This window comes from Tupaia chinensis, unplaced genomic scaffold, assembly GCF_000334495.1.
Source record: "Tupaia chinensis unplaced genomic scaffold, TupChi_1.0 Scaffold000387_1, whole genome shotgun sequence".
In the NCBI taxonomy this organism is placed as follows: domain Eukaryota; kingdom Metazoa; phylum Chordata; class Mammalia; order Scandentia; family Tupaiidae; genus Tupaia; species Tupaia belangeri.
The window spans coordinates 1,401,959-1,429,729 of record NW_006159889.1 but is presented as its reverse complement, the minus strand read 5'-3'; the positions used below and the strand labels follow the sequence as shown (position 1 = coordinate 1,429,729).

At 41.9% G+C, this 27,771-nt stretch overlaps 1 protein-coding gene and 1 long non-coding RNA gene across 4 annotated transcripts in view; one reads left to right on the top strand and one right to left on the bottom strand.

Annotated features, from left to right (window-relative positions):
* ST3GAL3 (ST3 beta-galactoside alpha-2,3-sialyltransferase 3) overlaps positions 1–12,944 on the bottom strand; it is a 187,870-nt gene extending 174,926 nt beyond the window's left edge. For all 3 annotated transcript variants that reach the window (XM_006153759.2, XM_006153760.2, XM_006153761.2), the window contains exon 1: positions 12,800–12,944. In XM_006153759.2, the coding sequence (XP_006153821.1) occupies positions 12,800–12,914 (115 nt within the window). In that variant the 5' untranslated portion in view covers positions 12,915–12,944. The remainder of the gene's footprint in view (positions 1–12,799) is intronic.
* LOC102487700 (uncharacterized) overlaps positions 1–27,771 on the top strand; it is a 59,459-nt gene that overhangs the window by 25,199 nt on the left and 6,489 nt on the right. The gene's annotated exons all lie outside the window — the stretch shown is intronic.

Sequence of the window (27,771 nt, the reverse complement as noted above, 5' to 3'; positions counted from 1 at the left end):
AGTCATAACATGAAATCTGAAACTGTATCAGTGAATATTTTAATACACTGTTACATAAAACCCGTGGTCCATCTTATGCTTGGAATTTTTTTTTTTAATCCATGCATGATTTTATACCATCGCAACAAAGGTCATTTGAGCACTACTGGTGCACTGAGTCACACACATCTTTCAATGTTTTCATGTTATTTATATACTATCAAAAGTCCTATTTGTTTATTTCTAATATTTTTTAGGTTTTTTTTTTTTTCTATAGAATGCATGTGCTTGCTGGAAAGAGAGACAGACAGACAGAAAGCGAGAAATCACTTCCCCAGTAGGATTGCTGCAATCCTTTCTTCTCTTGGGATTTTGGACACGCACACACATATGCCCGGAGTGAGTTTTAAGCCACTGGGTCCGAGACTCGATCCGCAGTTGACTATATGGGAGTCCTGTGACGTAACTACTACGCCATCTGCTGGTACCTATGTTCAATTCTTAAAAGATTTATTTATTTATTTAATTCTATTTGTTATTACTATTATTTTTTAATTTGACCAGGGAGAGAGAGAGAAAGTGAGAAAGCAAGCCACCAGGTATGGGCCTTGAACAGCAATTGGTCAAATGGGAGTCCAGCACCTTAACCACCACACCACCTGCTGGCACCCAAAATTATGTGTGTTAATATCACTAGTGATCTTCTCAGAAAAGTGTTTAAATATTAAGGGGTCAGTCTCATGGCAGTAGATAAAGCGTTTCTCAGAATTCTAATTTTTACTTGAAAGCTCGATTTTTTATCATTGCAAAAAATACTGTCAGACTGTCAGTTTTTTCCCTTGAATTGACTGGCTCGCTTCATTGACTTTTGAAAAAGGATTGCCAAATATCCAGGTCTAAATAACATAGTTTGTCTATCATTCACTTTTTCATGTAAAAAATGTGATTCCCCAAAAAGCAACTAACTGGTTCAGCCTACAGTCCAAATAACCATGCAAGAACTTTCCCTTGAAACAACAATAAAACTCCAGTATTAGTGCTTTCTGCCTGTTTCCCATTTCATCACCACATTGTTTCTGAGTAAACTGATATACACTCAATTAATTTAATTCAATTAAATTCAATTAAAACTTGTTTAATTAATAATTTAATTAATAACACTCTTAAACTGTTTTGTGGGTGTTCAGTTTTTACTGTGTGTAGCTGTGAAAAACACAATGGCGACCAGCACAGTTTGGCGCCGCTGCTCTGATGTCTGCTAAGCCCAACAGCTGCACCCCCGACACTTTGCAGCATCAGGGCAGACATTAGTACAACACAACAGGCAATCAACACCTTACCGCCAAATCTGAAGAATTACTGCTAGAAAAGACATCTGTCCTTTTTGCTCACAGACTTTTTTCTTTTTTTTTTTTAAGGTTTTTGCAAAAGGGCGCATGCACTCACTGGAGAAAGACAGAGAAAGGGAAAGTGATACATTACTCCCCAGAGGGATGCCCACACCACATTCCTTTCTCCATTCTCCTCTGGGGTTTTGGGGCATGCATGTACACACACCAGCATGATTTTCAAGCCATCAGGCCTGGGACCTGAACCACAGTCAACCAATGTAGGAGTCTAGCGCCTTAACTACCATGCCACCTGCTGACCCCGAAGACTAAACATTTTTAATTTTGGTAAAGTTTATCCTTTTTAACTCTATGTTTTATGATTTCTGTATCTTTTAATTTAAATAAATATAACTGCATTATTCTGCTTCTTTTTTTGACTCAAATAATATTAAGTTTCATCCATGTTGTTTTGAGTATACATGGTGGTTTGTTATTTTTTTGAAAGAATTTTTTTTAAACTTTATTTTTATTTGTTTATTTCAATTTTAACAGAGAGGGACAGAGTAAGAGAGAGAGAGAGAGTAAGCCGCCAGGTTTGAGACCTCTAACCGTGGTCGGCCATGTGGGAGTCCTGCACAACTAACCGCCATGCCACCCGCTGCCCCCCACCTTTTTTGTCTTTTGCACTAGGACACATGCACTCACAGGAAAGAGAGACAAAGAGAGGGAAAGTGAGACATCATCCTCCAGGGGGGACGGCCATACCCCAATCCCTTCTGTTCCATTCTCCTCTTGGGATTTTGGGTACACATGAACACACACACCTGGTTTGACTTTCAACCCAGGTCCAAGTCTCCAACTCCCTCAGTCTACAAACAATGTAATCTTATCTCTGGTAAATTCTGTGGAATATAAATAAAGGAGAAGATCTGCTGAGTTAAAGCACATGTATAAACTTAGGTTGATTAATTACTGCATGATTGTTCTCCAGAATGGCTGTACCAGTCTTCTTTCCCACCAGCAAAGGATGCAGGATATCATGTTCTCAAATTCCTGCCAACTCTTTTTTTTTTTTTTTTTTTTTTTTTTTTTTCTATAGGGCGCATTTTTCCCCCAGAAGGAAAAAAATTGCTCGCCAGAGAGACAGAAAGCGAGAAATCACCCCCCATGGGGGATGGCCAGGCCGCAATACCTTCTCCTCCGTTTTCCTCTTGGGATCTTGGGCACGCATGCACATGCACCCGGTGTGAGTTTTAAGCCACTGGGTCTGGGACGCGAACCGCGGTCGACTAGAGGGGAGTCCAGCGACATAGCCATTACGCTAACTGCTGGTCCCCCAGCCAACTCTTGACATTATCCAGCTGTCTTAATTTTTTGTCAGTCCAATAGGTATCGAGTGATATGTTGCTTTAATTTTTTTAAGAGAGATTTTTGCTATAGGGTGTGCACTTGCTAGAAAGATAAGAGAGAGACAGAAAGACAGAAAGTGAGAAATTACCCCCTGGGGGAATGGCCGTGCCACAATCCCTCCTCCTCCATTCTCCTCTTGGGATTTCGGGCATGTATGCACATGTGCCTGGCATGAGTTTTGAGTCACCAGGTCCAGGACTCAAACTGTGGTTGACTATGTGGGAGTCCAGCAACGTAACCATTATGCCATTTGCTGGTCCCAGATATCTTGTTTTTATTTAAATATATTTTACAGCCCATGACTTTTATTATCTCTTCATATGCTCAGCTTTATGTGTTTCATAGCCTGTCCCAATTCTTGCCCATTTTCCCTCGGGGTTACTGCCTTTTTCTTCTTAATTTGCAGGAGTTCCTTGTAGCTATCTCAAAATCAATCCTTGTGAATTTTTAATACTGAAAATTTCTTTTAGTATATTATCTACATACTAATTTTTTATATGATGTCTTTTAATAGTATTAAATCCTTAAATCTCACCAATTTCTTGGAATGTTCATCCATTCATGCCTTTCATGAGTGAGAGCCACGTCCCAAAGGGTCTTGATGCTGTGACCCCCCCATTCCCCGGCCAGCCCTGGGCACCTGGGCATGCCTGTGCCTAGCAACTCAGGGTGGTCTCCAGGTGGGAGCCTAGAGCCTTTCTACGTGGGCCAGCCTCGCAAAGTGTAGCATTTCACTGCTGCACCAACTTTTGGCCCCAAAATTCATTAATTTTTTGCCTATGATTTTTGCTTTTAAAATTCTGTTTGATCCTTCCCTTAACACCATCTTTTACCTTTTCTATCATTTTCTAATTTGTCCATACTCACATAAATCTGAAGTCTGCATTTGTCTGTGGAGTTGTGTATGGATCCAGTTTTATTCATTTCCTCTAGCGGCCAGCATCCCTTTCTCCTTTGATTTGTGGTGCTACTTTTATGCTCTATTAAATGCCTACATACATGGGTTTTGTCTCTGAGCTCTCTTTTAAATTGGTCACTTTTTACATCCCTGCATCAATATTTTTAATAGTATGGCTTTAAAAACGTCTTAATATCTGGGAGGGTAAGTCCTTATTCTCTTTACAGAGAGAAATACAGCTAGCTAGCCCTTAATCTGAGTGTATAAAGGTCCAAATTTCTCTAATGAACTGTGGTTCTCTGAAGCAGCTGGACTGGATCTACAGAGGAAAAAAATGAAGGTGCCTGAGCGTGGCCCGAGTCCGAAGCAAGGTTTGGGTAGAAGAGCATGTGGTGCCTCCTCAACTCCAAGTCAGCAGCAGCTCCTAGCCCAGGGCACTGTGCATGCCAAGAAGATCATGAGATAAAAAGCTGGGTTACCAGCAGCCTGGCTGGGGGAATCCCTTAAGAAAAAGCAGCTCGTTAGAAGCAGAAAGAGCTTTCCTCAAACCAGAGGGCGAAAGACACTGATATAGGTCAGCAGTTTGAAGAGATTACTGTAACATGAAATTGAGAAAATGAGATTAGCAAGGAATGCAAAAGTAGCAGATAACAGAGACCAGCAGATGGCATAATGGTAACATTGCTGGACTCCCACGTACTTGACCACGGTTCAAGTTCCAGATCCGCTGGCTTAAGACACATGGGTGCGTGTGTGTGCATACTCAATCCCAATAGGAAAATGGAGGAGAAAGAATTGTGGCATGGCCATCCCCCTGGGGGGTGACTTCTCAGTTTCTGTCTGTCTCTCCAGCAAGCACATGCACTCTACAACAGGAAAAAAAAGTAGCAGATAACAGACAAGAGGGATAGAGAGCTACCTGCATCCCTGCATCATCAGCACATACACCCTCAGAGCAGATGGTGCTTCTCCAAGTATGGCCCAAAGCCTACTGATAGGATCTTGCAGTGGTCTATAAACTAACCCCAAATTCAAGTCCTTTCATCACGACACACAGAAGTCCACAAACTTTCACTTTTATTTACAATGAGGTCTTACCTAGTTATTAGAAACCCACAAAATAAATTACTGAGTTATAAAAACACAGTATAGGTAAAACCCAGGACAGTATTCCACTGGAGTATACTATAAACTGTACATCAGTATCCACAGAGTCATCTCATACCATGCGATGTTCTACCACACTGCACGGCTACATGCACCATGCCCACAATGGACAGAACTCCTACAATTCCCTGCAGACACAGCACCGCCAGTGCCCCATCAGTGCTGTCTGGGATAGGACACGGCAGAAAATCACTGTTGTTATTCTTTGAACTTACAAAGTTGAGTTAGGTTAGCCATTAGTTCAGTTTGCTGTGAATTATCTATTAACTCTACAAAGAGCATTGATGCATATTTCCATGAATAAGACTTCTAATATAATTTCCCAAGTACCCCAAGGCATATGTTAGTGTTCAATTACTAATCATCTCTTAAAGTAATATAATAAGCTCCTAAGACGCTTATAGAGACACTTCATCCCATCACCCAGTTCTTTGTTTTCTTTATATTCATGAGAGCACGTGAACATATGTGTGAAAGAGAGAACAAGAAAGGAAGAGTAAGGTGGGGGGGAGGATCCGCCACAGGGTCTGGTCACACTGTGATCCCTTCCTTCAGTCCTCCAGCCCTCAATATCCTGGGCACTTGCACGTGGGCCTGTCGTGTTTCAGGCTGACCAGGTCAGGGATTTGGGATCTGGCTTCTTCTTCTATTTTTTTTTTTGGGGGGGGGAGGTTTTTGCTACAGGGCACGTGCACTCGCCAGACAGACAGAGACAGAGACACAGCAAGCGAGACATCACCCACCAGGGGAGATGGCCATGCTGCAATCCTTCTCCTCCATTCTTCTCTCTGGATCTTGGGCACGCACGCACAAGTGCCCGGCATGAGTTTAAGCTGCCGGGTCTGGGACTCGAACCGCGGTCGGCTACATGGGAGTTCAGCAACATAGGCATTACGCTAACTGCTGGTCCCCCTCCTCTCTTTCTCTACTCTCTCTGGAGAGCACACATACCCTATAGAAAATTTAAAATAAATAATATAGTAAATAAAATTAAGTAATTCTTTAAAAAAACTTATAACAACAGATAAATAAAAGAAAATCCTGTCTTTATCATATATACAGAAAATGTTTATCCTGTCTTAATTTTGCTTAGATTTCTTTCTCATATATGTTTTAATAAAATATAATAACATTTTTCATTCCTTTATTTTATGGTTTCTGACCTGGTGTCATGCTAATAAAATCTTTCTAAATCCTAACATTATATTCTTTATTTTCTTTTAGTATTTTAATTTAGTTTCTTATAATTAAGTCTTAAATCTACCCAAAATTTATTATTGTGTAAGGTGTACTAAAGGAATCTAACTTAAATTTTTCCAAATAAAATAGCATGGTGGTTGAAGTGCTAGACTCCCTCAGAGCTGACTGTGGTTCAAGTCCTGGATCTGGTGGCTTGAAAATTATAACAAATAAAAAGATAGAAAAAAGGTAATAGTCTCAAAACGAAGTAAAACAGTCTGTCCTTCCCCCTTGGATCTGAAAGATCACATCTATCAATACTAACCTTCCACAAACACACATTTATGTTCCTGCACTACAAGTAACAGACCTATTGATTTCTCTGTTACTATTACAGCTTTAATTCTGTGGCTTTGTAATAGATGTCGACATCTGATAGGTTAGTCCCTTATCTTTTTTACTTTTTTTCTTTCATCAATTCTAATGAGGTATAATTTACATAAAAATAAAATTCATTGGGCTGGCAGGTGGTGTGGTAGATAAAGGCATTGGACTCCCACATGGCTGACCCCGGTTCAAGTCCCAGACCTGGCGGCTTGCTTTCTCACTTTCCTTTTCTCTCTTTGTCTCTGTCTGGTCAAATTAAAAAATAATAATGACAAATGGAATTAAATAATTTTTTAAAAAAAATTCATACCTGTAATTACATGGATCTTTATTTCATACTCATTTTTGAAAAACATTTCACTAAAGAATTTTCGGATGACAGGTTTTTGCATTCTTTCTTTTAACACTAGATGCTTTCACTATCTCCTGACCTCTAAGGCTTATTCTGATAAAAAGACAGTGATATCTATGTGATTTATGTAAAGTCTCATTTCTCTGTCTGCTTTCAAGACTTTCTCTTTATTTTCAAATTTCAGAAATTTAACTACAACGCACCTAGATTTTTTTTCCCCTCAGTATTTATTCATTGTAGGGTTTGTTCTGCTTCTTGGATATATAAGTCTGTTTTTCATCAAGTTTAGAAAATCTGCAACCATTATTTCTCAAATTTTTTCCTACCCTATTCTGACACATATTAGATCATTTCATGCTGACCACAGGTCCCTAAGGCTCTGTCCATTGTTCTTCAATACTGTTGATTTCTGTGCTTGGACTGGATGATTTCTATTGCACTCTCCCGGAGTTCATTAATTCCTGTTACATTTAATCCAATTCTAAGTGGAATTTCATTTCAGTTACTGTACTTTTGTTTTACAGTTTACATTTGGTTCTTTTTTTTACAGATTCCATTTCTCTGCTGAGACTACTTATTGTTCACTGCATTTTCCTTTAATTCTTTCGATGTATTCTTAATAGCTACTTTGTCCACCAAGTGCAACATTGGGGCTATCTTATCTACAGACTTGGCTTTTTTCTTGAATATGGGTCACATTTCCCTGGTTCTCTGAATGTCTTAGCAACTTTTTATTGAACCTTGGACACTGAGGATGTTACACACAGAAACTACTAAGACTGTTACCTTCCTCTGAAGAATGTAGATGTGAATTTTAGCAGGCAGTTCAGTTCTACTGGATCACCCTGAACTTGGGGGGTCCTGATTTTATGTCTTGTTATCGTGCATCTGAGGAAAGTCCATGTATTTTTGATTCCTCTAATTTGATGGAACTTAAAAATCTTAAAAAAAAAATGTCAAAATCTGTCTTGCTGGGTGTTGGCTTTAGGCCTACTTAGGGTGGGTCTAGAGTAGACCTTCTCTGAGCAACTGAAATTTTATACTGCCTCTTGTCTACTGCTTTACGGTTGCTTCATTTATTTTGTTCAGTTTTACAGCTTTTTGTAGTAGGAGGGCTAGTCTGACAGCATTTATCTTCTGTTATGGGAAGGAAGACTCCTCTGTCATTGATAGTAGAGTACACTTCCCTTAGTTGTGGGCAGAAATTATTTTTTCAGAGATTTTTGCTATAGGCTGTGTGCACGTGCCATTGGGACAAGGTGAGAAATCACTCCCAAGGTGGGATGGCCATGCTGCAATCCCTTCTCTGCTCTCCTCTTGGCATTCTGGGCACAGATGCCTGGGGTGAGTTTAAGCTGCTGGGTCTGGGACTAAAATCACAGTTGACTATGTGGGAGTACAGCAACGTAATCATTAGGCCATCTGCTGGTCCCCCATTTCACTTTTTTTTCCAGAGGGATTTTTGCTATAGGGTACGTGCACTTGCCAGAGAGACAGAGATAGAGAGACAAAAAGTGAGAAATCATCCCCCCAAGGGCATGGCCATGTTGGAATCCCTGCTCCTCCAATCTCCTCGCTGGATTTTGGGCAGGCACGCACATGAACCTGGTGTGAGTTTCAAGCTGCTGGGTCCAGGACTTGAACTATGGTCAGCCATGTGGGAGTTGAGCAATGTAAACACTATGCCATCTGCTGGTTCCCCCACCCCATTTTACTTTAAAGAAGGAAAACTAAGAGTTAAGCTAATGTCCTTCAAAATCCTGAGAGGGGAATGGAGGAGAAAGGATTGTGGTGTGATCATTTCCCTTGGGGCGTGATTTCTCACCTTCCTTCTCACTGTCTTCCTCTGTCTCTCTCCTGCCAGCAGATGTGCCCTACTGCAAAAACCTTAAAAAAAAAAAAAAGGTAATGTCCTGCGTCTATTAAATTCACTTCAACCTGTCCTTCTCTTAATATCAGATCCAATTTCCAACCTACTTGCCAGGTGATATTCTTCACAGTAATCAGATCAATAATGCATATTTTATAATCTCTCTGGTTATGATCTTTTGTAAATATGGACTAGAACATAGAATAAAGGGAGCTGCTATAACTGACAAACATAGCAGCACACATTTTTAGAGGTCCCACAACACAGGAATATTTCTACACAATGATTGATTTTTTATTAACAAGAAATAAAATGTAAAATAAATTAAAATATGCAAAGCTTCCATCAGATCAACCACTGGAATCGGGTCTACTGAAGAGGCAACTATCCAATTCTTATACAAGACACTGACCTGAATAAAACATCCAAACTAAAAGAAATGTAAAGATTTTATCCACATTTTGAAGCACACCCAACTCTCTAACTCCAAAGACTGTTGATCTGCTCATAAATTTAATATAGTTATATAAAAGCGTATGTGTATAGAGTCCTGTTGGTGGTGTGATGTTTAAGGGAGCTGGATCCCATATGGCCAACTGCACAGTTTGAGTCCCAGACCTGATGGCTTAAGAAACACTTGTCACATGTGCATACATGCCCAAAATCCAGACAGGAAAATGGAGAAGATATTACAGTGCACCCTCCCCTGGGGAGTGCTTTCCTACTTTCCCTCTCTATCTCTCCATTTTTCTGTCTCTCTCTGGTGAGTGTATGCATACCATAGCAAAAAACAACAAAAAATGTATATATGTGTGTGTTGTATGCGTGTAAATGCATTTTATCCTAGTATACATAATATAATACTACAACATTTTTCATTTTTATTACTTTTCCTACGTATGAGCATGGTATTGTAGACAGGGTTCTGCCATATCATGATCCTTCTGCCTCCGCCTGCAGCACAACTGAGATCACAGGCGTAGAGCACCAGGCCCAGCTTCTTCAGGTAGGGTTTCTCTATATTGCCCAGAACAGACCTGAGCTTGTAATACTCCTGCCTCAGTCTCCCCAGTAGCTGGAACTACAGAGCGTGCCACCACGCTCGCTTTTCTTTAAGGATGGGCCAGAAATCAAACCCAAGGCTCCCATGTGAAATCCACTTACCAAGCAGCAGTGTCCAGCATGACTACCACAGCTGGGTCTATAACACTTTTTAAAACAGGTTGGTGGGTCCAGCAGGTGGCATGGTGGTTGAGGCACTAGACTCCCATACGGTCGGCCATGGTTCAAGTCCCGGACCCAGAGGCTTGAAACTCATGCCAGGTGCATGTGCGTGTGTGCCAAGTAGAATGGAAGAGAATGGACTGTGGCGTGGCTATCCCCACTGGGGGGTGATTTCTCACTTTCTCTCTGTGTCTCTAGCAAGTATATGCACCCTAAAGCAAAAAATATCTCTATAAGTAAATAAATAAAAACAAGTTGATAATTAGACTAACCTCATACTAGACGTCTCTCAGGTTAAGCATCTGACCCAAGCCTTGGCAATCTGACCAAGCCTAGTCACATGTATCTCTCTCTCTCTCTGATTGCAAAAGCACATGCACACTTACCAGAGAGAAGCAAGGAAAAAGCAACCTCCAAAAGGGCATGGTCATACCACAATCTCTTCTCCATTTTTCCATCCTGTTGAAATTTTGGGCAGGCACATATGCATGCCCTACAGATTTTTCTTTTCTTTTTTTTTTTTTAGAGTTATTTATTTTATTTTATTTGTTCTTCTTCTTCAATTTGACCAGAGAGAGAGAGAGAGAAAGCAAGGTGCCAGGTCTGGGACTCAAACTGCAGTCAGTCATGTGGGAGTCCAGCACCTTAACCACCATGCCACCTGTAGACCCTTATGTTCTACAGATTTTTCAAGCCACTGGGATCCCACATGGGATCCAGCTCCCTCAACCACTGTTCTATGAGGTGTACCCCATACTACTTATTGAATAAATAATCTAATAATAAGACATTCTAGCCCTCTTCCCCCACCATGAACAAATTCCAATAGGTAATATAAGTTATTAATACTATCAAAATTAAGAGAAAATAATGCTGAAGACTTTTTTAAAAAGATTTTTGCCATGGGGCATGTGCGCTCTCTAGGGAGAGACAGAGAGAAAGAGAAAGTGTAAGGTCACATTCAGTAAAGCTCTTCTGAGCACCACCTGCTATCACTCCAGGCCTGACAAGGAACCAAGGCCACCTCTGCAGAATTGGCCTTGGCAGGAGCCCACGCTCCAGGTGCTGCTACTGCAAGGTCATGCTGACCCAGGAAGTAGCAGACAATGACCCTAGGTGAGTACTGAGAGGTCTAACTCCTCCTCCACCCCCAGAGAGATCAAAAATCCCACCAAGTGTTTCATGTATGTTCTCCCACTGTGCCTAACTCCCCAGCAAAGCAGTTGTGCATACAGTCTCCCAGAATAGCTTGGTTGCTCTATAAAAGGCAATCCCTCCTTCCTGGCCCATGGGCTGAAGCGCCTCTGGCTTCTCTGGGCACTCTTTATCTCAATAAACTTTCCTTTGTTCTCTTCAGATGACACCTCCTGAGTCTTGAACCCTAACAGTGACAGAGGGAAAGTGAGAAATCACTCCCCCCACCCCCCGCCCAGGGGAATGGTCACTGCCACAGTTTCTTCCCCTCCATTTTCCTCTTGTGATTTTGGGCATACATGCATATGCAGCCTGTCTGCACCCATTTTGTAAATCACAAATAGTTAGTCAGCTAACACTGCAAAAGACAGCAGATGAACCAGCCGGTGGAGTTGTGGTTAAGGACTGGACCCCACATGGCCAATAGCAGGATGTTTGTGAAAAACGAAACTACTACTGGAAGCACATTACTGAGAATCAAAACAGTCAACTCTATTTCCTAGAGAAAGCTCAGATAACCATTGGGCAATATAACAAAAATGATGGCCATTGTGGTGCATGCAAAAAGGGTGCCACTGGTGATACTAGAGCCACGGGGGAAGACCCTAAGTTTGGTTCCCAGGTCAACCTGAACCAACGGGCATGCTCGCAGGAGCACCCAAGGAAGGCTAGAGGGCTGGGGGAAGGGTCATGGTGTAACAGAATCCCTTCAGGGGCCCCTATCTATCTCTCTCTCGTGATAAATAAGTAAAATAATTTTTTTTGAGAGGTTTTTCGCTATAGGGCACATGCACTCGCCAGACAGACAGAGACAGACAGAGATAGAATGCGAGAAATCACCCCCCAGGGGGCATGGCCACACTATAATCCCTTCTCCTCCATTCTCCTCTCGGGATCTTGGGCACGCATGCACGTACACGCGCCTGGTGTGAGTTTTAAGCTACCAGGTCCGGGATGCAAACTGCGGTCACTACATGGGAGTCTAGCAACATATCCATTATGCTAACTGCTGGTTCCCAGTAAAATAAATTTTTAAAAAAGGAAGGAAAATCACGTATGGTCACTGAGTCACTGTGTAATATTGCAAGCTACAGTCAAGAAGAGAAGGTAAGCCCTCACCCTGTGAGACTATAACCACAAACAGACAACGTATAATGACTAGACAGAAACCAAGTCTGAGAGATCAGGCTATGCAGAAAACACTGTAGAGCACATGAGACCAAATGCACAAATGGGAACGAATCAGGAGTTTCTGTGTAGGGACAAGAGACCATTATTCTAGTCAGGTACAAGTTCAATACCAGCAAGGACTAAAAAGATTAAGTAAACAAAACTTCTTTAGGGAAAACAAAACAGATGTAGTATTAAATTTAAAAATGAAAAGTCAAGGAAAAGGAAAAGATACACGTTCGAAGGGCAGAAGAAACTAATTTCAATCTCTAACCCTAAGGCAATACACGACAAATGAGCATGGCCCAATCCAGTAGTAATTAAAAAGCATTTAAGGACAAGAAGTATGAGTACAGTCTGGGTTTCTATTGACAAATAGCACATTGCCACGGAGCTCATAAAAGAAACTGAGATTTGCCATGGCATGCAGTTTTAAAAACAAAAATAAAAACAAAAACCAAAGTTCTCAGCCTACAGCAACTGAAACAGTAGGGAACTGCTAAGCCTAAGTCCCAGAAATGTTCGGTTCACTCTCACTGCCTTGCTCTGAAGAATGTGAGTGCACAGCGGCCACATGGAAACCCAAACGCTGACCTGCACAGGCTTTCTGTGGGGCAGGCATGGGTGGCTGTACTTACTGGAGTCCTCCCACTGGAGTAAATGCAGCTTCCACGCGGAGTAATACAAAAATCCCAGTACCAGAAAGAGGCAGAGGGCTAGCAGCAAGTTGCGCACAAACACCAAGAGTCCCATCTTCACATGATTTACAATTTCCTACATGACCTAAAAATAAAACAGAACAATTTAGATGGCAAAAGACAAAGCAAATACTCTACCTTAAAACAAAGTATCTATGGAGAAAATTCCCAAATGAAGAACGGAGAGCTGCCACTGAGTCCAGGATATGGCATCTTCCAACTGGTTCGTCCCTACCTCTAGGAACAGCTTCACCTCTACCTGCCACCTACACCAGAAATCAGCAGTCATCGCTACAATGCCCCCACCAAGCCTGGTGATTCTTACCTCCCAAAGTAGATCTCAATCCTATTCCCTTCCTACCCCCACTACTCCAGTCCATGCTGTCTCTGTGTTTCCACAAACAAGTTTTCTGCCTCCACAATGACACTCTCCAAAGTCATAGTCCATACAACACAGGAAATAGCCTTTTTTTTATTTGTTTTTAAGTTTTGTTATACAGTATGTGTGTTCGCCAGAGAGAGAAAGTGAGAAAGTACCCCTCTCCCAGGAAAATGGTCATACTGCAATCCTTTCTCCTCTCAGGATTTTGGACATGCATGTACATGCACCCAGTGTGAAATGCAAGCTGGTGGGTCTCGTACTCAAACCACAGTCAATCATGTGGGAGTCTAGGACTTGAACCACTACCCTACCTGCTACCTCTCTTTTTTCTAAGTTCTGTTATAGGACATGTATGCTCACCAGAGAGAAATAAAGAGAGAGAGAGGGGAATTATCCTCCAGGGGGACAGCTACACTGCAATCCCCTTTCCTCCATTCTCCTCTTGGGATTTTAGGTATGCATGCACATGCTGCTGGCCTGATTTTCAAGCTACCAGGTCTGGGACTTGAACTGTGCAGCTGACCATGTGGGATTCCACATCTTAACCTCCATGCTACCTGCTGGCCTCCTGGAATAACATTTTTTTTTAAAAGAATTATTTAATCTTACTTATTATTATTATTTTTTTATTTTGACGAGAGAGAGAGGGAGAAAGAAAGAGTAAATGAGAATGCAAACTGCAAGGCCCAGAACCTGAATTGTGGTCGACCATGTAGAAGTCCAACACCTTAACCACCATGCCTCCTGCTGGCCCCTGGAGTAGTCTTTTCTTTTTTTTTTTAAGAATTATTTTATTTAACTTTATTTATTTATTTTAATTTGATCAGAGAGAGAGAGAGAGAGTGAGAGAGACTGTGAGAGAGAGAGAGAGGGAATATGAGAAGCAAGCCACCTGGTCCAAGATTCAAACTGAGGTCAGCCATGTGGGAGGAGTCCACCACCTTTAACCACCATGCCCCTGCTGGTGGGACCTGCAGTAGCCTTGTTTTGTTTTGTTTTTTGGAGAGGTTTTTGCTATAGGGTGTGTGTGCTCACCAGAAACAAAGCCAGAGAGAGACAGAGAGACAGAAAACGAGAAATCACCCCCCAGGGGAATGGTCATACCACAATCCCTTCTCCATTCTCCTCTCGGGATCTTGGGCACACACACACATGCGGCTTGAACTGCGGTCAACTACATGGAGTCCAGCAACATAGCCATTATGCCAACTGCTCGTCCCAGAGTAGCATTTTAATAACATAGAATCTGAGTTACGTTTTTTGCTTAAATTCCTTTATGTTGGTTTTCTACTGGTGCAGTTGCAAAGTGCTACAGTCTAAAACACCAATTTATCATCCCAGAGTTCTGAGGGCCTAAGTCAGCTACAGTGGGGCTCAGCTGAGTCTTAGCCTAGCCTCACAGGGCCAGGCCCAGGTCTCAGCCATGATGCATTCCTCTCTGGAGGCTCCAGGGAAGAGCCCACCTCCAAGCCCACTCAGGCTGTTGGTGGAATGAGGCTCCTGGCAGTCATAGGACTGAGGGACCCATTTCCTGGTGGGGCATCCGAAGAAGCCAGTCTTAGTTCTGCAGTCTTTAATGCTGTCCATGTGGGCCCTGCCAGCCACAGCAGGTAAAGTCTCTCTCACTCTGAATCTCTCCACCTTCCCCTTCCTGTCTTGTGTCTGCTGCCCACCAGAGAAACTCCCTTTGCTTTTCAGGGCTCATGTGACTATATTGGGCCCAGCTGAAGAGTCCTGGCTAATCTTCTTATTTTAAGGTCTATAATCTTAATTATAAATGACTTCAAAAAATTCACAGAAAATGCCTATTATGGATCAACTCTAAATGGATTTAAAAATTTTTTTGCAGCAGGGCCAGCAGGTGATGTGGTGTTGAAGCACTGGACTCTCACATGGCTGACCAGTTTGAGTCCCGAACCTGATAGGATGATTTTTCACTTTCTCTCTCTTGCCAAAATAAATAATAATAAGGGAACCAGCAGTTAGTGTAATGGCTATGTCGCTGGACTCCCACATAGTTGACCGCGGTTCACGTCCCGGACCCGGTGGCTTAAAACTCACACCGGGCGCGTGTGCGTGCGTGCCCAAGATCCCGAGAGGAGAATGGAAGAGAAGGGACTGAGGCATGACCATCCCCCCTGGGGGGTGATTTCTCGCTTTCTGTCTCTATGTCTCTCTCTGTCTGTCTGGTGAGCGCACGCACCCTATAGCAAAAATCGCTCCAAAAAATAAATAAATAAATAATAATAATAATAAAATTAAATATACTTTTTAAAAATTGCACCAAAATTGACTCATTTTAATTCCATTTAGCTACCAACATTTTTTATTATTTAACTTTATTCATCATTATTATTTTTTAAAATTTGACCAGAGAGAGAGAGAGGGAAAGTAAGAAAGCAAACTGCCAGGTCTGGGACTCGAACCGTGTTAGCCATGTGGTAGTCCAGTGCCTTAATTATCACACCACCTGCCAATCCCCACATTTAGCTACACACTTTTAAAGTCCCCTCTTAACCTGAAAAGTCCCTTTTGTTCCAAGAACATATTTAAAGGTTCCTGGAATTAGGGTCGGAACATCTTCTACAGGCCTTTCTCCCTAATACACCTTTTATTCTCAATTCTTCCAAAAAGTAGTTGCTCCTTAAAGCCTAGCAGCTTTGGACCAAGTCCCCATTTTTCTCCAACCGCTCCTCCCAACCTCCTCTGTGTCCTATGTTCCAGTTACTCTTCCTTCTACACACTGAACTCGGCCTTTCTTCTCTTGGCAAGGCTGGAGAGGGTACAATCCTCACCCACCCTGCCACTGTACCTGCTGTGCATCCCTTCATCTCCACCTTAGCTGCAACATCTGCCAGAAAGACCTCCTCTCCAACCCCAGATAGCCTGGCCACAAAATGCACAAGAAAATGAAATTACATGTACATATTAACAATAATGACAATAACAATATAACAATTATATCATTGTCCACCTACAAAGCCAAGGAAACCAAGGAAAAAATTACTAGGATAGGAAGTTCAGCAAAGTAAGTGATTATAAGATTTACTAAAAAAAAAAAGTGTTGTTTAAAAAAAAATTATTTAATTGTGTTCATTATTATTATTTTTTTAAATTTGCCATAGGGTACAGACACTCACTGGAGACAGAGAGAGAGAGAGAGAGAACACAAAAAAGTAAGCTTCCAGGTCCAGGATTCAAACCATGGTTGGCCATATGGGAGTCCAGTGCTCCAACCACCACGCCACCTGCTGGTCCCCCATCAGTGTCTTAAAAACTATACCAGTGATAGGGGACAGCAGCTGGTACAGTGGTTAAGACGCTGGACTCCCACATGGCCAACCACAGTTCGAGTCCTGGATTCAGGAACTTGAAACTCATGCCAGGTGTGTGTGTGTATGCATGCCCAAATCCAAGGAGGAGAATACAGGGGAAGGGATTGTGGCATGGCCATTCCCCTTGTAGGGTGATTTCTCACTTTTCCTCTTACTGTCTCTCTCTGCCTCTTGGTGGAAGCACATGCCCTATGGCAAAAAACTAAAAACAAAACACCACACTAGTGATAACCAATTACAAATTTTAAGGTGAAAAAAATCTACTTATGATGTTAATAAAATCTATAAAATATCTAAAAATAAACTTAGGAAGAAATAGGCAAGATTTGCACCAAATAACATAAAAGATTTAAATAAATGAAGAGACATAACATAGGTTCTTAAGTGGGAAGAGTCAAAACAGGATATATAGGGCCAGCCAGTGGTGTGGTAGTTAAGGTGGCTGGACCCCACATGGCCAACTGCATGGTTGAGTCCTGTATCCAACGACTTGAAAAATATGCTGTGTGTGTGTGTACGTGCACGTGCATGCCCAAAATCCCGAAAGGAGATGGAGAAGGGACTGCAGTGTGGCCATTCCCCATGGAGTGTGCTTTCTCACATTCTCTTTCTATGTCTGTCTCTCTCCAGCATATGCACATGCTCTCTAACAAACTTCTTTTTTCGTTGGAAATATATCAGTTCTTTGTAAATTCAGTTTAATTCTAGTGAAAATCTGTATTTTTGAACTTGGGTCAAAAATAAAAAAAGCGTCATGCTCAAGAGCCAAGAAATTCTTTAAATGAAAACTAATGAGGGGTAGGCAGGTGGCATGGTGGGTAAGGGCGCTGGACTCCCACAGAGCCAACCACAGTTCAAGTCCTGAACCTGGCGGCTTGCTTTCTTATTTTCCGTCTCTCTCCTTCTTTCTCTGCCCCTCTCTGGTCAAATTAAAAATAAATAAAGTTAAGTAAAATAATTCTTTTTTTAAAAAAAGAAAAAGAATGAGATGAGAATTTGCCTTAGTAGATATTAAAACCAATTCAAGCCATAATTAATATACATGAGTATTGGCACAAGAAAAAATAAACAGATCAATGGAATAAGATACAGTCTAGAAATGAACTCTCTCAGACACACACATACATATATACATATATTCCCGCACACACAGACACGAAGTAGCTTACTTTTCCTATATATAAACATATGTATATACTTACAAAAAAAGTATAAATATAAAAGCGGGGAGGAAAGACTTGTTAGGCTATATAAATGTTAGCTTGGTTATCTGTAGGAAATAGGACAGGATAATGAAAAATTAATCACTGAGAAGACTTTTACTTTTCACTTCACACATTTCTGAATGAAATTATTTTGTAGTAAGTCACATGTATTGGAAGGTATACATATGAACATGGAGAATACATCTTCCATAATTTTTTTAACACTCATAAAAAAATCAAACATCACACTGTAGAAATATAGATTGAGGCCAGGTGGTTGTCACCTGTAATGCAACTGAACCCATAACCCATATGGAAGGGTTTTAGGATTGTACCCCAGGTCCTCCTGCACACACAAAGCACACACATGCCACCTGCAACGCAGATCAGTGAGACCAGGGGTGGACTGCAATAGTGAAGATCCTGTTACAGGTACCTGTCTCTCTCTCATAGAAGAAAAAATTAAATAAGTTTAAGAAACAAAACACAGGAGCTGGCAGGTGGCATGGTGGTTGAGACTCCCACATGGCCAACCACGGTTTGAGTCCTGGACCTGACGGATTACTTTCTCACTTTCCCTCTCTCTTTCTCACTCTGTCCCTCTCTGGTCAAATTAAAATAAATAAATAAATAAATAAAGCTCAATTTAAAAAAAAAATGTAAACTGGTAAGATTCTTCTGGAATAATTTAGAAGTACCTATTGAAATGTATAACATTGGTGTATCTTTGACTAAGCATTTCTATTTCTGTAACTTTGTCCTCAAATAACATCCCAACAGATTTTTTTTAAAAAAAAGGATATGAGGTGGTATCTTTAAAACATTTGTGGAAAATGCTTATTATGAAAAAGCTATGAATTTCAAAAGCATGAATTTCAAATTTCCTTTTCAAAGGGTGCTGAAGTGCTGGCCCAGCTGCAGCAGCACAGGAGGGAGGGTGCCACTACTTGATGGCTGGGGCCACGCAGAAGGCCTGGCAGAAGTTTTTGGCTATGGAAGTGTGCTTGGCCTCCCTGTACAGCTGGAAACAAAACCCAAACCCAAACAAAACGAAACCCAGGTAGAGATGCAGCTGCTCACGGCAAGTTCTCTTTAGGATGTATGCATCTTAGCAGCAATTTAGATATTTCCTCCTTCTGTATGCATCTTAGCTCAGAGAGGAAGTATCTCTCTCCTCCCTAGAGAGATGCAACAATGGGCCAGCAGGTGGCATGGTGGACAAGGTGCTGGATCCCACGTGACTGACTCTACAGTTCAAGTCCCAGACCTGGTGGCTTAAAAAACACATCAGGTTGGTCTAGCAAGTGGTGTGATGGTTAAGGCAGTGGACTCCTACAAGGTAGAATGTGGTTTGAGTCCAGGACCTGGTGGCTTGCCTTCTCACTTTTCCTCCCTCTCTCTGTGTCTCTCCCTGGTCAAATTAAAAAGATAATAATAGATAAAATTCAGTAAAATAATTATTCAAATAATAAAAACACACTGGGTATGTGTGCATACATGTCCAAAATCTCAAGAGGAAAAGGGACTACAACATGGCCATCCCTTGGGGGGGGTGGTGGTGGTGTGATTTCTCACTTTCCCTCTCCCTCTCTATCTCTCTTGGTGAATACACATACCCTATGGCCAATATATATATATATATGTGATATACGTGCAACAAACACCAAATGCCAATGATTATGCAAGGCACAGAGGACACTAAGAAACTAAAATTCAAATCCTGCCCAAATAGTTTGTCTGACTTCTTTTTTCCTGATCATTATGCAACCCACCACATTTGATCTAGCTTCTGATCTCACCTGTCACTCAGTAAGTTCACTGCTGACTTCTTAATGGCCATATTACTCAATAGCTCTCCTGTGATCTGACCTTTACACTACAGCATCTGACATGGTGCAAGGCAATACAGTGCTAAGAGCTTTTCTCGCTGTCTTTGCCTGCCTAACACCAATTCATCCTTAGGACTCTGCTCAAGGCCCTGCTCCTTGAGGAAGCTCCCCTTATCTGCTGCCCTACATCTGTCTGTGCTTACCTCTATCACAGCATTTAGAAAACATCTTGTCTCTTTGTCCACCTCTGCAGAGAATTAGCACACGATTAGAAGCAAAATCTCAGTCTGTGAATTGCCAGCCATTGACAGCACAGCTCCTTGTACACAGAAACATTCAGGAAGAGTCTGTTTAGGGCCACAGACCGGCTCCATGCCCCAGCAGTAACGCACCGCTCCAGCAAAGCCAGATCCCACATGGCGACCTCGGTTTGAATCCCTGGCTGAATTAGCCCAAAACATGCTAGGCACATGCTTGGATGCCCAAGATGCAAAGAGCTAGAGGACTGAAGGAGGGGGATTCCAGCATGGCCAGACTTGTGAAGGGTGCTTCCTTTCCCCCTCCTTCCCTCTCCTTCTCCATGTTCCCCATCTCATGCATATGCTCTTTCACTGAATAAAGAAAAAATACATTTAAAAAGATCCGTAAGTGTGTTTAAAGATGAAATAAATTGGGGCCAGCAGGTGGTGTGGTGGTTAAGGGCGCTGGATTGCCACAGAGTGAACCACGGTTCAAGTCCCAGACCTGGTGGCTCACTTTCTCACTTTCCCTCTCTCTCTCACTCTGTCCCTCTCTGGTCAAATTAAAATGAATAAAGTTAAAAAAAAATTCTTAACAAACAAACAAAAAAAGATGAAATAAATTAATATCTTTCTAACTATATGCCCCAACTCCATACACAACTAATATAATTTGTACACATTTCAAAAAGTGCTATATTCTAAAGGCATAATCTTAAATGTAAAAAGTGATCTTGGCATAATGGTTACATCGCTGGACTCATACATAATAGACTGGTTTGAGTCCTTGACCCAGTGACTTGAAACTCATAATGGGCACTTCTGCGTATGTGCCCAAAAACCCGAGAGGAAAGTGGAGGAGAAGGGATTGTGGCATGGCCATCCCCCCGAGGGGGATAATTTCACGCTTTCTGTCTATCTGTTTCTCCAGTGAGCACACACACCCTATAGCAAAAATATTTCTCTAAAAAATAAAAAAATAAAGTGACCTTAAATGTAGAAAGCACTGTCTTAGGCTTTCTTACATTCTCATTCTGCAGATACCCCCAAGGCAATGTCATCCACTTCTGTGACTTCATATACTATCATCATGCTGACTATCCCAAACTTTTTTTTTTTTTGGAGAGATTTTCACTGTAGGGCGCGTGCGCTCGCCAGACAGACAGAGAGAGACATAGAGACAGAAAGCGAGAAATCACCCCCCAGGGGGGATGGTCACGCCACAATCCCTTCTCCTCCATTCTCCTCTCGGGATCTTGGGCACGCACGCACACGCGCCCGGCGTGAGTTTTAAGCCACCGGGTCCGGGACACGAACCGCGGTCGACTACGTGGGAGTCCAGCGACATAGCCATTACGCTAACTGCTGGTTCCCACTATCCCAAACTTTGTATGCTCAGTCTCAACATCTCTTCTGAGTTCCATGTCCACTTATTCAATTTCTACCTCTATCTCATCATCTGGATGTTTCACAGGTGCCTTTGACTTGTCCTATAAATCTCTTTTTCCAGTGTTTACTGTCTCATGGACAACAACGGAGCCAGCAGGTAGTATGGAGATTAAGGCAGCTAGATCCCACATGGCTGACTGTGATGTTTGAGTCCCAGACCCTGTGGTTTAGATAACACACTGGGCAAGGGACCAGCAGTTAGCATAATGGCTATATCACCAAACTCCCATGTAGTCAACCGTGGTTCAAGTCCCAGACCCGGTGGCTTAAATTCACCCCAGCCACATGTACATGCATGCCCAAGATCCCGAGAGGAGAATGGAGGAGAAGGGATTGCGGTGTGGCCATCCCCCCTGGGGGGTGATTTCTCGCTTTCTGTCTCTCTGTCTCTCTCTGTCTTTCTGGTGAGCGCACACTTCCTATAGCAAAAAAAAAAGAAAACACACTAGGCATATGTGCATGTATGATCAAAATCCCAAAAGAAGAATGGAAAAGGGACTGCAGTGTGGCCATCTACTTTCTACAGCAAGTGCAAGCACCCTATAGCAAACTAAAAAGATGACACCTTCCCAGGTGCTCCTGTCAGAAACCTGGAATTATCCTCGGCACTCCCCTCCTGTTCATCTCTCACCCTCCACACATAATCAATTGAGTCCTATGACTCTTACCTCCCCATTGCTTCCTGTATCCACTGTCCCTTCCTCTGCACTGCCATTATCCTCTTCCAAGTTACTACTGTCTTTTATTTGGGCTATGAGAGCTTCCTAATAAGCCTCTCATATTCATTCTTATTTTTTAAAATTATTTATCTAATTTCATTTCTTCTTCTTCTTTAATTAAATCAGAGAGAGACAGAGAGAGAGCGACAGAGAGAGAGAGAGAGAGAGAGAGAAAGAGAGAGAGAGAGAAGCAAAGCAAGATGTCATATCCGGGCCGTAAACTGCTGTCGGCCATTTGGGAGTCCAGAGCTTAACCAACACACCACCTGCCAGCTCCCATATCCATTCTTACCACTCTCCAATTTATCTTAAAACAATGCAGCCAATGTGATATAATTGTTTCACTCCCAGCCCTAAGCTTGGTAAATTTCCTATTATCCTTAGAGTCAAGTCCCAAATCCCGTAAGGCCTGCGAGACTGCAGGATGTGGTTTCTGTCCAACTATCCTCCCAGATCTCCTGTCAGCTCTTACCACTGTCCTTGTATGTGCCTGCAACATTGAACTTCTGCTATTTTTAAAAATTATTTTATTATTATTTTATTGAACCTTATTTATTATAATTAACTTATTTATTTTAATTTAATATAACATATGCCCAGCCTGTTTTCTCTTTTTTTTTTTTTTTTTTTTTGCTATAGGAAGTGTGTGCTCACCAGAGAGGGGGGGACTGAGAGAGAGAGAAGGAAGGGGGGAGTGAAAAAGCAAGCCGCCAGGTCTGGGACTTGAACCATGGTCAACGACATGGGAGTCCAGCGTCCTTAACCACCACGCCACTGCTGGCCCCGAACTTCTGCTATTTTGAATGTACCATTCTCTCTCAATGCCAGGCTGAAGCCATCTAGATCCCACCACTTCATCTGGAAATCCCACTCTTCCTCTGAGTCTCAGCTTAAAGTTTAACTCCATGAGGAACACCTATCTTCATACCTAGATTAGATCTCCCCGTCCTTTGCACCCACATCTATGTTTCTATCTTGTTACAGAGTTCACCTGTAACTTCCTAAATGTTACAACAATTGAACATTTAGATTCTGGTTAGTCCAGGTAGGGAACATGTCTGTTTTGTTTGCCCCTGCATCCCTGATAGGCACTCAGAGGCTTTCTTTTCACTGATTATTCAGTTGGATATACTGTGGTTGAAAAAGGGACACAAAGTATAAAAAACTAGATTTTAATCATTCATAAAAGAAAAGTGTAAACAAATCTGAACTCATTCAAATAAACTATACCAGGGGCCAGCAGGTACCGTGGTGGTTAAAGGCACTGGATTTCCACATGGCCAACTACGGTTTGGGTCCCGGACTGGTGACTTGCTTTCTCGATTTCCTTTCTCTCTCTCTTTGTCTCTCTCTAGTCAAATTGAAAAATGATAATAATAATAACAAAAGGAATTAAATAAATCTTTTAAAAAATAAAAATTTAAGAAATAAAATATACCAAACTCTTGCCGTTCCTAAAACACCTTACAGTGTAGATATCTTCTTAATTATACCTGGTAACAATTTTTAGGTTAGTCTGAAATGTCAGCATTTTGCTTTCAAATTTCAGCCATAACAGGTATGAAATCAATTACAACAAAATTATGCACAGAAAAAACTCAATGTATTTCCGGAGCATATCCCTCTGTGAATTTGAATTTTCTCAGGCAAGTTAATCAGCAATTATTGTGTACCACTTGATTCCAGCTTCACAAACTAGTTACTGAAAAATTCATCAACCGTTTGAAAATATTTTTGCTGAACACAACCTTGCAATTTACACTTCATGTGTGACCAAGCAGATTTACGTAGTTCATTAACATCTTCTCTGTGAAATTATTCTATTAAGAAGAGTTCTGTGCTAATTACACGTCTCTGTGACAGATGAAATCATAATGCGAATATCCACACAGCACATACTGGGACCAGTCACATTTCCATGACTTTTGTATAACTTAATAAATCAAAACTCGAATCTTCTTAACAATCCTATGATGGTATCATTAGGTGATAGTATCACCCCAGTGCCAGGCTGAAGCCCTCTAGACCCCACCACTTCGTCTGGAAATCCTCCTCCTCCTCAGAGTCTCAGCCTAAAGTTTAACTTCCCAAGGAACGTCACCTATCTTCATGCTTAGATTAGAACCCCCCAGCCTTTGCCCCCACAACACCTGTCCATTTCTCTCTCTATTTTATAGAGAAGAAACTGAGGCAAAGAGGGCAAAGTACCCTATCGAAGTTTACAGTGCCAGTAAGTAACAGAGCAAAGATTCGAATCCAGGTGATCTGGCTTCTGTCATGTATTAGATTCTCTCTTAATAATGAGAAAATTAGGACCAGCAGACGGTGTAGTGGTCACATTGCTGGAATCCCACATAGCTGACTGTGGTTCGAGTTCCAGACCAGTGGCTTGAAAAATCACACTGGGCACATGTGCGTGTGTGCTCAAAATCCAGGAAGAGAATGGACTGTGGTGTGGTCATCCCCCCTGGGGGTTGGGGGGGTGATTTCTCATTTTCCTTCTCACTGTCTCTGTCACTCTCCAGTGAGTGCATGCATCCCAAAGGCAAAAATCTCTTTTAAAAAAAAGAGTGAGAGAAGTGATATCAGAATAATAATAAAAACGAATCAGTACAGGATCCACGCAAAAATACAGCAACAAAAATAGAATACAGGAACAACGAAGAGAAAATAAGAAGGGGGGGGGGGGGGGGGGGGGGGGGGGTAGCAGTTGAGGTAAAAGGAGAAGCAGAGTAGATGAAGACCACACAAAAGAAAAAAACATTGTCACAGAATAAAGATCATTAACAAAGATTCTCCCAGTACTACCACCACCACCCCCCGCCCCAAACAAGAGCTAGGGGCAGAGATTAGAGGGAGAACTCGGGGAGGAAAAAAACAACAAAATTAAAAAAAAATAAAATTAGCACTCAGGAAAAGCAAAGAAAAATAATACCAGCACAAAACAAATGAGCAAACTGGGCTGGCCTCATAGTACAGTGGTTAAATGCTGTCCAGAGGGAGTCAGATCCCATATGGCTGACTGGTGTTCAAATCCCAAATATCCCACTACCTTCCACCCCAGCAACTTACAAAATATGTTGAGTATATGGATACGTGTGCCCAAAATCCCAATGGGAAGGAGGAATGGAAGAAAAAGGACAGTGGTATAACCATACTCCATTGAGGAGGCGTGTTTCCTCTCTTCCTCTCACTGGAGAGTGCACATGCCCTAACAATTAAACATAAAAACAAACAGAGCCAACAGGTGGCATGGTGGTTAAGGTGCTGGTCTCCTACACGGCCAAATGCGGTTTGAGTCCCAGACCTGGTAGCTTTCTCTTTCTCTTTCTCTCTCTCTCTCTGGTGAGCACACGTGCCCTATAGGAAACTGAAAATAATAATAATGATAAATCAAGTTAAATAATTTTGTAAAAATTTATTTCATTAAATTTTATAACTTTTACTTTTTAATTTGACCAGAACGAGACAGAAAAAAAGAGGGAAAGTGAAAAAGCAAGCCACCAGGTCTAGGACTCAAACTGCATTTATCCAGGGCCTTAACCACCACGCTACATGCTGATCCCAATAAATAATTTTTTGAAATAAAAATCAAACAAAAAAGAGCAAGATAGAATGAAAAAAAAAATTGTTTAAAGATTTCCAAAACCAACCCAGAAGAAAAGTTAAAAATATGTAGCAATGCAGCCATAGGAGATTCAGCATAAGCACAACTGGTGTGTGGAAAAAGAAACAAAGCCAATAGAACAAAAAAGGATGCAAAAATAGAGCTGAGCTGAAGGCAAGCTGGACCCAAGATGCAGCTTCTTAGCTTCTCAACAGCCAGTGTGGCAAGGCTCATCTGACGATCTCCATTGGGAATTAACCAAGGGTATGCCGAGGTTGTGATCACCCACCCTGAGAGATGACTGCTTCTGAACATTTTGCTGTGGTTTCATACTTTTGTCTACCCCACAAAAGTGGATCTGGGACCCTTTGGTATTTTCTTTGGCTCTCTGCCTTTAATCTGATGTCAAGCTTTGTCAGTAGAGGGTGCTAGAGAGACAACGCAGGATTCAGAGGGTTTGGCTTCAGGTTCCAATAGGTTCCTCCATAAGGCTCCCGGCACATTCACTTTAGTGGCAACCACCTCCACCCCCTTGGCAGTTTTGCAATAGAAGACTTCTGGAGAGGTACCTCCCTATAAGCAGGTTTCCCCAGCACCCAAGAAAGCAGTTTAGCAATAGGAGGCAAATTTACTTTTCTCTACATATAAACTTTGTTTTTATTGCCAGTGAGCACATGTGCGTGCATAAGAGAGACAGCAGGGCATTCACACCTACCCCCCCACCCACAACGGGCCTGGTCATGCCCCTATCCTCTTTCCTCCACTTCTCTATCCTCAGAGGATGCTGGGCACAGACATGCAGCATATTCCTCAAGCTGCCAGGGCTCAAACTGTAGTTGGCATGTTGGGATCTGGCTTGCTATGCACAGAACTTAACCACTGTACTACGGGCCCACCCTAGAGGGCAGATTTTTAGCAAATCTGCCATGCACCATCAGGGCCACTTCTCTGCCACCCAGTGAGCCACTACACCAAGCTCAGAATAAGCCCAGGCAGGGTGAGGGTAGAAAGGGAGCAAGAGCAGTGGGGGTGGGGGGCTTTGCCTGGTGCTTTCTATCTCAGTTCTGGGGTGGCAGCTACTCCTTATATCTGCTAGTTCTATATTCTTTAGCACTCTTCTTTTACTTCTTCTTCTTCTTTTTTAATTGCCAGAGGGTACAGCACTCACCAGAGAAAAGAGAGAGAGAGAGAGAGAAGAGTGCACATGCACACACCCTTCCTTCCACCCCCAACAATGAGGCCTGGTCACAACACAATCCTTCTTCCTCCATTTCTCTCTCCATCTTGTCAGGATCCTGGACACACACAGTATGTTTTCCAAGCAGGATCTGGCTCCCAGTGCATAGTGCTTAACCACAGAGCTATGGCTGACCTTTCTTTAATGCTCTTTAACAGCTTTATTGAGATATCCTTCACACACTGTACAATTCAGCTATTCGAAGTGTACAGTTCAATGTTCAATGGCTTTTAGTATACTCATGAAGTTGTGTAAACATCTCCTCAGTCTATTTTGGAACATTTTCATTACCTCCCCAAAGATATCCCACACCCCTTAAGCTATTACCACCCCGTGGACAATCCCCAGCCCTAATTTGCTTTCTGTCTCTATAGATTTGCCTGTTCTGAAATACTTCACATAAACGGAATCATATACTATGTGGGCCTTTGCGACTGGCTCCTTTTAATTAGTATGTTTTCCAGGACCATGCATGCTATAGCATGTACTTTATGCTTTATTTTATACTTATACATTTTTATGTATTTGTATTGCTACATTTGTCTTATATTTAGTACTTCATTGCTTTTTACTAATAATATATTCTCTCATATGGACATACCATATTTTATTTACCCATTCATCAGTTGATAGACATTTGGGTTGTTTCCATTTTTTGGGAGACTAATGCTGCTATGAACATTAAAGCACAAGGTTTTTATTTTTAATAATCATCCATTTTTTATTTTATTTATTCATTTATTAATTTTAATTTGACCAGAGAGAGATGAGGGGTGTGAGGAGTGAGAAAGCAAGCCACCAGGTCTGGGATTCAAACCACCATCAGTCATGTGGGAGTGTCCATCACCTTAACCACCAGGCCACCTGCTGGTCCCCAAATGCACAAGGTTTTTTTTTTTTTTTTTTTTTT